The 10195-nt window shown below is 32.5% G+C and overlaps 1 protein-coding gene across 1 annotated transcript; it reads right to left on the bottom strand.

The window, feature by feature from the left end:
* Window positions 1-2034: 2034 nt before the first annotated feature.
* Window positions 2035-3974, bottom strand: LOC113705920 (premnaspirodiene oxygenase-like). The gene is made up of 5 exons (XM_027227824.1): window positions 3932-3974; window positions 3271-3603; window positions 3086-3138; window positions 2718-2987; window positions 2035-2463 (listed from the first exon to the last, which is right to left on the bottom strand). Exons 1-5 carry the CDS (start codon window positions 3972-3974, stop codon window positions 2035-2037), a joined length of 1128 nt encoding a protein of 375 aa, XP_027083625.1.
* Between the last annotated feature and the right edge of the window lie 6221 nt (window positions 3975-10195).

Here is a 10195-nt window from a genome sequence, read left to right as displayed (position 1 = left end):
ATATCATAAATAGATGTAAATAATGGATTTATCTCAAAGCTTTTGGCAACATCAATGGGAAGCTGCCATGGTACCACTACTTTTGACCTTTTTGCCATCCAACCCTCATTCTTTCTTTTAGGTTTCAAAGGTAGCTTATTGTTAATCAATATTATTTTTTGTGTCATTTTTTTGTGTCATTTTACATTTCAAAAGGGATAATTTTAGGAACCTCCCTCGAGATTTCTAACAATATCACATAAATACCCTCTAATAGTAAAAATTACATTGATCTCCCCTTGATTGACATGTTTAATAGCAAAATTAGCCCATGTTATATAAAGTAACCTTAAAAGTGAAAGAAAAGTGCTGACACATAATTTTCTTCCAAATTTACCCTCTTTGTCTCTAGAAGAAAATAATTAACACTTTTGATGAGGAAAATGCCAATAAAAAAAAAAGCAAAAAGATTGCCACCAGTATGATCCTCTCAGGATAGCCAAAAAAAAAAAAAAAAAACAAAATGTTACACTTTTGACCATTGAGCCTAAGAAGAGCCATTGGTAGTGCAACAGATCTTTCATGCCAACATATAAGGCTGGTGAAAATGCCAAAAAAAATTCATGCCAACTTTAACTGAAGATATTCTGCAAACAAAGTCATTTGTGATCATCATCAAGTAGCATAGAGGTACGTTCATAAGTGTAGCATATAATCTTCTAAGAAGTTGAAATTATATCTATGACAAACATTAGGTGCCATTAACATGATAAATAATAGTCAATGCTTAGAAAACTTGTAAGTAGGTTTAATAAACCAAAAACAATTTTGTCTTTCACCTCTAGTGATTTTGGTGGAGCCTAAATTTTGGCATATTAGTCACTTTTTTTGCAGAAATCCTTCACCAAATGAAGTATCATGAACGGCTGAGCCTCTTGTTTCCTGATTTTTTAAAAGTTATTTTGGTTTTTCTTAGATAATGTTATTACAAGTGCTATTTGGTGCCAAGTAGCAAAAAAAAATTTTTTTTAAGCAATTTCTTTTTCTCATATTTTCAATATTTGTTGGCGTAGGTTTTTGAGGGCAATTTAGTCATTTGAAAGCTCCTGATGGTGACATTTGGTCATGTCTACATGAAAGGGAAGGCCTGTGTAATTTCTAATATTAGATAGTATTTATGTGACATTGTCAAAAATCTTGAGGGAGGTTTCTGAAATTATCCTTTTTAAAAATTACAATTTAGCTCTAAATTAGTTAGTCATTTCAAAAGTTCTTACTAAAGTTGTTACTTCTTATCAACTAAACTATTATTACAATTAAAGTACCTATATTGTAGTCCAATTCTTGATGACTCTCTAATTTTTATTCATTAGTTCACAAGTTTTTATTCTTATAATCAAGAAATTTCACGTTTTATTAAAGTTACTTCATTTTTCATTTTCTTTTTAATTGCTCATGTTTTGTACAATATAATTTTCTTTATTGCTTTTGGATATGTTATAATCGTAAAAATGATTTATTTAATCTATATTATATTATTATTTCAATTTCTAAGTTATTTTCATCAATGATGAACTCAACAGTTTAATGATATCCATTAATCAGCTAAGCACGGATTTATAGGATTTTTGTTATTGGTATATATGATAATAAAAATAACATAATAATTCTTTATGTCATAATTATGATGTCACAAGTCAACAATGGCTTGATAGTGGTTAGTTCAACCATTGAACCAGTACCCTTTATCTAGTAAAATATCAGTTTAATGAATGGTCTAGGTTTAAAAACCTTGCTCATAAGCTTCTCATTACCTAATTTCTTAGGCAACTTTTTGAAAACTGATCAAAAAGTAATGATAATTGAAAGCCAATAGATGTTTTTCTTGCAAGGATTCTAGATAATTGAAAGTAAAGTTTGACATCATTGAAGCAAGGAAACAGAACACAAATCTTATTCGTAAACACTTTGGCAAGAAAAAAAATGACATTTACACATACAAAGTTTTATAACAGTGGCGAAAATGCTGATGAAAACCAGAGACCATTTGTATCTTCACAAAGTTTGGGTTGGTAGATCAGGTGATGGATCATACAGGGTCGCAAGCAGGCGAAGATTTTTTTTTGTTGGTGCAATTATTCGTACAAGATCTTCCATGTCGAAATCACTAGAGATGGGACCATTTAGGAGCTTCCTGTTGAAATGATAGAGGAGAAGAGCTAAAGGAAGCTCAATGTTGGCGAAACCAAATGGAATTCCTGGGCAAATCCTCCTTCCAGCACCAAATGGAACATATTCAGAGTGACTTCCATTGAAATCAATGGAATTGTTTTCAAATCTTTTTGGTTTGTTACTATCTAGATCATCCCAAAACTTGGGGTCTTCCAATTGCCCAGGCATCTTGTTTGTTGGGAATGATATATCCATCAATTTCACATTCCTCCCTGCATTCTCTAGGAATCTAGAGGAACACGAGGGTGTAACCTGAAATTTTCTTTTATCACTAACTTTAGGTACTCCAATTCCTGAACATCACTTTCTTCAATTGTATATTTTCGGTGAAGGTTTTCGTACTTTGATTTGTGCCTTAACCACTTGGATTTTTTATCATCTTGGAAATTTCCCATTCCACTGTTGCTTATGAAGTTTCAGTTCCGTGGAAAACACATCCTGCATGAAATGATAAAATTCAATTTGTTACCTAAACAAATGCAATGCAAGTCAATGTGCTTGATTACCTGAAGAGCATATGAAGAAAATGTGACAAGAAAGAACATCACCATCAAAACAGCTTTGATGTCGTCGTTGGTACTTAGAAATTGAAGGTCACCACGTTCTTTAACTCTGAGAAGAGCATCAGTTAGATTCTTATGGTCAAATTCTCCAGTGGCCGTTTTTGTCCATGCTAGATTGTCAATATGGTGATCGATTATGCTGTCCAAAACTGTATCTAGTTTATGGCGCACGTCTAACAACTTAGACTTCAGTGAAAATAGCGGATGTGAATTCTGAGGGATGGAAAGAGATAAAAAAAGTCAATGGTGCCAGAAAGGAACAATTGTTCCTTGTTCAACTGTAAGAATGCCTTGAATTGATCTTTGCTTACCCTGCCAAGTGCTGCTCTGCAAACATGGAGCTTGAGTATGAGGACAGTTTTTCCTTTAAATCAATTGACTCTCCAGCGTTAGTCAGAGCCTTAATCAATGTAATAAGATCTGAAGCCTCATCTTGCTGAATGGAGATAAATGATAGGACGCATTTAACACTAGAGTTCTGGAGAGCATAGCTTACGCATGTGTCTCCAATAGTCACCATATTCACGGACTGCAATATCTGAACATTTATAACATATGATCTTGGCTGATAGAAACTGTGTCCGAATCGCAAAGGCAAGATCATGAGTTTTCAATATCTCTTTCGCTAAACACGGTGATGATATAACAATTGAAGAAATTTCACCCAGCTGAAGGTGCATCAATGCTTTATGCTTTTGAGCTAACTTTCTGAGAGTATGATGAGGTTGGGAAACAATCAAACGGTTCATATTTCCAACAATAGGTAGCTTTGATGGAGAAGGGGGCAGCCTCTTTGCTGCGTTGGATCTCTTCCATCGCTTTCCTATACCTACAATAAAGGCAAGAAACAGGGAAAAAGCAAAGAAGTTAAAGGGAAGTTTCATTGCAGGGGATTCTCTGTGCTCTAGTTACATTGCCACCCCTTTTATTTACCTGATAGCTATCGATTTGAAAACTAATAATTGTTTTTAAATTTTGATACAACACGCCTTGATTTATATCGATTAGTTAGAGAGTATTTGAGTCTGATGAGTCTTTTATGATAATGGTTAAATCAGAAACATATTCCGAAGACCACTCAAATCTTTGTCTAATCATATATTCCTCTGATCAGATGCTATTTGTCACCTTCATATATGTGGGACAATTATCCATACTGAACCGAAATTGAGGAGTTTCAAAATGTACCTCAAATTCCATGGTAAACGAACAAATGTTCAATAACATTAGCTAAGTAATAATTGAAAATTTCATATATGTAGTGTAGCTATCACCATTGATTATGCCTTAGTTGCTTATTACGAACTATGTTTGCTTGACTTGCATGCACAATAGTCACTGGCACATTTGATTTCTTCTTTTTTTTTGTCTTTTTCTTAAGAAGCTACTATTCCAGACTGCAGTCTATTTCATTATAGAACTTCAAAAATTTGCTATCAGTAATTATACAAAACTTCTATAACTATTTTACAGTTCCTAATAGGGCTGCTGGCAAGTTGAACTGCTCGCAAGTAGCTTGCAAGTGGCCCGGTCAAATGCTCAGCTCGAACTCAATTTGACCGAGTTCAAGTTTGAGCTCGAGTATCTTGATACATATATCAAGTCGAGTTCGAGCCTCCATTTATCTTGATGCATATACCAAGTCGAGTTCAAGCCTCCGTTTGTGCTACTTGAGTGCTCGCAATGTAGCTTGATTATCAGTATATTATTTATATTATATGTTATTTTAATTATGAAATGACTAGTAAGGATTTATGTTTTAGATAATTTATCATAAATATTGTCTACTCAATAAAATTCATAAATGGAAAAAATGTAATATGGTAAAAACAAAAAAGCAAATGAGGATTTTAGATAATTTACCATAAATTTTTGAGCCTTTTTTTGAGCCCTGGAGCTTGTTAAGGCTCGCGACTAACGAGTCGAGCTCAAATTTGGAAATACATATTATTCGAGTCAAATTACATAACTTTCTACTCGTTCGAGTCGAGGTCGAGTTCGAGTAGGCTTGTGTAGGACTGAGTTCGAACTTGATTATAGCACTATTTGAACTCGACTCGACTCGTTAACACCCTAGTTCTTGACGCATTAGTTGTAATTTTTGTCATAGGCAGGGCTAAAATGATAAGAAATTTTAGTTCTCTAACATTTCTTCTGAGATTCAGGCCAATACATAAGCATCGCATTTAGCTGATGAGATCATTACAACTGGCTCGGTTAAAATATTTGGCCTGTGTAGAACAACTACAAGCAGTCATCCTACATATGTAAAAATGGAATTCTGCCTGATACCATTTATGAGGTGAATATAAGTTGGACAGAAAATGTGATTTTGACTATTATTTCTTTAGTTGAAAGGTTACTCTGCTTTTACTCATTTCTGTCATTACTAGTTTGGGAGGACTTGCAATGTACTTCTTATGTGTTTTCTCATTGTCACAGTTTTTCGTATATACTTTTTCTTATCAACATTGATAAGAAAAGGGAAGAACCGTTTAGCTATGTAATGTCTTCTTTAAGTGTGTCTAGCTGATTGGTAATTTAGATAAAAGCTACAAGCATTGCTACACTATAATAAACTAGTACTGCAAAACAAAAACTACATGATATTGAATAACAAATGGAAATATTATTAGCAAAGTCATAGCTAGGTAGGTTTTTCACTTGTTGCAAATCATTTCTTTACTAATTGTTGGTACTGGTCTAGTAGTATAGACGATCTTAAAAAATTACTGTATGCAGCTGAAAAATATATTGGTAAATGAACTAACTTGAATGTATACCAACATGATTGGATACATCCTCACAGGATATGTTATTTGTCTCTATAAATAAACACCAATTACATTGCAAGACACAATTGCAGCAAAGCACTATTACGGATCTATTAGTAAACAGTACCTCAACTCTCTAAGCATTCTTTCTCTTCCAAAAACTCTGTAAAATTATAGATTTGCATACCTAACCTAATTACTTTAAATTTGAACCTTAAAAATTGAATCCTTTTTACCATAATAATATCAAGAGCTAGCACACAAAAGTAACACCGTGATTCTTTCATATCGGGGGTTCAAATGTAACCAATTATGTTGGTCTTTTTGCACCAATGTTTGTTGTGCGATAGTGAATAAGGTCACCTTCTTGACTGATTTGTTTATCAAGCATTTCCTCTCATTTGCTTATCTCTCTATCTATCCAAATATTACTGAATCTCTTAAGTTACCATAGCTCTAGCTAAAACTCACGAAGAAAGAGTATGGAGAAATCAATGTTGTTGTTGCCCTTCTTGTTGGTATGTTGAGGGTGTAGAGCAAAAGAAGGTGCGGAAGTGATTTCTCAATATTTATGTGCAATGATCAAATTAGGTTGGTGAGTTTTAGTCAAATAAGTCAATGATTTTAGCTTTTTTAGCAATGATACGAAGGAGGATGAAATTCGAACTCTCATATTGTAACAAAGCAGTTCTCTTATCCGATGACTAATGCTAACCATAATACTACACTAATATTTTGGTTACGTATTTTATGTTATTACTCTGGAAATTAATTTGACTCTGAATTTATTCCTTCCTAATTCAACAATTTTAATTACTTTGAATATCCCATTAATTATCTACAAATTAATAGGACAACTATTCAAATAAATTATTATTCAACTACTTACATATTCGACATCCCTGGAAAATACCAGAGTACCATTTATATACCATAGTTCTTTCTAATAAAGTTTATATTGAAGCATTATCATTCTTTTTTTCTCAAAATTTGAATCAATTAATACAAATTAGTAATTGCAAAAAGAATTTCCTTTGAGCAAAAATTGACCAGGATGACAAGATTAATAGGACAAAACAGAGTTATTTCATATCGTGAGAATGTGTGCACTAAAAGAAAAGGAATTGGACCATGCATTCAAAGTTTTAGAATGACAAAACCAAAAACTAAAATAGAAATTTTTGAAAAAGGAAAAACATAAGCTATCCTCCAACTGAAGTCTAACTTAATAACATGAAATTAGTAGCTTAACTACATGCACGAAATTCATAGGGAGTAGCCACAACAAAAATGTAAGTAAATCGTAACCACTGTGTACTGTAGAACCTAATATGTATCATCTTCTCATTCTTAAGTAATAAAATAAAATGAAATTGTTGATACTTATGATCTCAATATATGATCATCCATTTTAGTATAATACTCAATTGCTTGAGATTGAGATTTTCGTTGATATTTAAAGTTTTAGAATCTCTAATTGGTTATTAGTTTTCCACAAATTGTATTGGGTTCCAATTTTAGCTAGTAGGAATATTAGTTACGTTACTGTGAGGACCTAATTCAACTCTTAAGTTTTCCTTTTTCATGGTAATGTTTAGAATCTTTTCTTGAGCAACAAAAAAAAAAGTTATCTTTTTTCTAAAACTATGAGGATGAAAGCAGATGCTGCCCTCCCTACCATCCATATTTGTAGAGTTAAATTCTATAACAACAGGGAGATGAATTACAAAGAGTAGAAATAGTAGGTTTTCTTAGTCGCACCTTTTTGGAGTAACACCTTTAATGTATTACTAGAGATCTTGGTCCTTACAACATCAACTTTTTCTACAGTTGTATTCTCTATATTTATATATATTTAGATCAATAATATGTTAACCTTTCTAATTTTTTTATAAGTGTACAATTTTACGATCAAAACCGTACAACTAACTAGAGATGATGAATACAAATGTAATAAAACAAACTAACATTGCAAAATAATTGACAAATATGATAAGAACAACATCTCAGGTATAGTGGCAACATATTAACTTAGCCAAGGCCGGAATTTTAACTTCTAATCATGGTAAGAACACCTTAAGGGTGGCTTCCTTTAATTCAATCAATCAAATTTATTTATACAATTCAGTTAATTGCGTAATTCCATCGCAACTTAGATTTTGCTATTATGTGGTGAAAAAATTACCCATTTTATTGCTATGCTTTAAATTTTTTAAAATGTTAGAAAAATTGATCAATGTCAAAAATTAGGGTTTTCGGTATTATTTTTATTTCTTTTAGTATATGATTTTGTAATCTCTACAGGCATATGTAGGACAGTTTTGTAACACATTTTTCTTTAATTATAACATATATCTTTGGTTATCAAGTTTTGAGAGTTTTCTCACATTTTCTTTGAATCTTTGATTTCTTTTTTGGGGTTTGATCATATATCGCCTCTGAATTATTTTCTTTGAATATTTGATTATTTTTTGAGATTTGATTGTGTATCACCCTTGGATTACTTAGATGGAGGATATTCGTATAACCCATTCTTCTTACACGCTTCCACTACCATATCACAACAGCAAGAGATTTACAAGAACAACTGTAATCCATTGATACAACAGCAAGAGATTTACAACAACAACTATAATCCACTAATACAACAACAAGGAAAAGGATTCATGACTAGATGTATCTGACCATTCCTCGACTGATGTCTTTTCTAGTACAGAGATTTAGTCTCCTTTAGGGAGTTGAACAGTAGCAGAGTTTTATATAAATTCAGTCTCCTCCTGGGAGTCAAACAGTAACAGTGTTTTATTTGATAGGCAAACAGTAACACGAACAGAGTTTTATATGATAGGCTATATGTGTTATTGTAATTTGTTTTTGTTCAATAGCATTTACCAGTTCCTCGTTGTGTCTTTGTCTATGGTCTTTTATGGTATTTTTCTAAGAATGATTGAATCATATCCGTCGAACTTGCAGTTGCTAATAAGCCTGTAAGCATAGCACATAATTTTGTAGGTCCAACAAGATCCCAATGAAGTGTGTACATTCAAAGAGGAAAGGAATTCATAGTCCAAGCCTGCAACATAGCCCTGTAGGTCTAACAAGATCCTAATGGAATGCGTACAGTTAAAGTGGAAAGGAATTGATAGTCCTATGTGGTTGAATTGGTCTGTGTTTGATTTGCTTGGCTAATTTCCTTTTGACATTTCTGTTATTTTAACTTTTGCGATGTGAATAAAGTTGGTTTCATTTTTGTAGCGTGTTTCATTTGAAACAATTCGATGATGATTACCCTTTCCAATCTATCTAAACTTTGCTGTGCATAACGGATTATGCATTTGGGCTTAAAAGTTGGACTTATCCGAAAATGAATGAGCGATATCTAACATTTGCTCTGCGTAACAGATTATGCATTTGGGCTAAAGAGTTGGATTTGTCGGCAAATGAATGAACCAGAGAAAGCAGGAAAATAATTAAAAATATGTCCATAGCCTACTCTAAACTAGTCCGGGCTAAACTTTTTCCTATACCAAAGGAAAACAACACTTAACCCGTTCCCATATTGGTTGACCTGTAACTCAATTCCGACATGCGCCATAGCGCGCCTGTAGTTGTTCAGCTACAGTAGATCATCATTGAGCTTTAATGCAGTATGGGCCATATCAATTAGTGTTTGAGTCCATTAAATAATGGTGTATCCTGTGCAATAGAGTATTACGCTGAGTTGGCAAGAATTGCTTAGCCAATCAGTAGAAGGATAATTTATTAGGTTAGATTGCGGCCTTGATATAAAAGCACGTATGCACATCGAATCTACAATCTCCTTATGTCCTCCGATTATTCAGTTTTGTATAACTATCAATACATATCTATTCATGTAATTACTTGTGGCAAAAAAAAAATGTAATTATATATCCCTTAGTGACAAAATATCTTAGTTAATATGACGTGTATTATATATGGTGATGTAGGCCACATTGAATTCTAACATTCTCCTATTTGGACAAATGAACACAAATAATGATAGTGCATAACTGATAAATAGAGTTAGAGTGGCCACAATAGTAATTATATTTATCCTATAGAGTCATTAGGAAGGATTATGGCGATTATATATCAATTTGACAAACACATTTCCTTCCACGTATCACAAACCTAATAATTTATGTAGATACACCTAATAAGAAAGAAATGAACAACAGGAATTAATGGTCTAAGTATTGATCATGTATATATTTTTTATAATAATGTGTACAAATAACGGGAAATATATTTCACAATTATATGTTCAAACATCAATAATACCAAAATCCCATAAAACTTTATTAGTTCAAACATGTTCACAAATTATATGTTCAAACATGTTCACAATTTTTTTTGGCGCTAATGCCTTCATTATTAGTATAATTAATGGACACCTGAAACTTTAATGCATTTTGATGACCTAAGGGTACTTTTTGGCCTTTTAGCTAACTCTATAAAGGAAAGTAATTTTTGTCCTTTTGACACTTTAGTTCAAAGTATGGGAGGTTATGTTTATCTTTTGAAACCCCAAGTGGTTTATCTGGAAAAAAAAAATGCTAGCCTAAAGAGTAATTTATCTTTAAAAAAAAAATTTGCAAGAAGGTTCAAAAGGTTTGCGCACTAATC

Source organism: Coffea arabica, chromosome 8c (assembly GCF_036785885.1).
Source record: "Coffea arabica cultivar ET-39 chromosome 8c, Coffea Arabica ET-39 HiFi, whole genome shotgun sequence".
Taxonomy (NCBI): Eukaryota; Viridiplantae; Streptophyta; class Magnoliopsida; order Gentianales; family Rubiaceae; genus Coffea; species Coffea arabica.
Note: the sequence above shows the minus strand (reverse complement) of the source record. Positions and strands in the feature narration are given on the sequence as shown.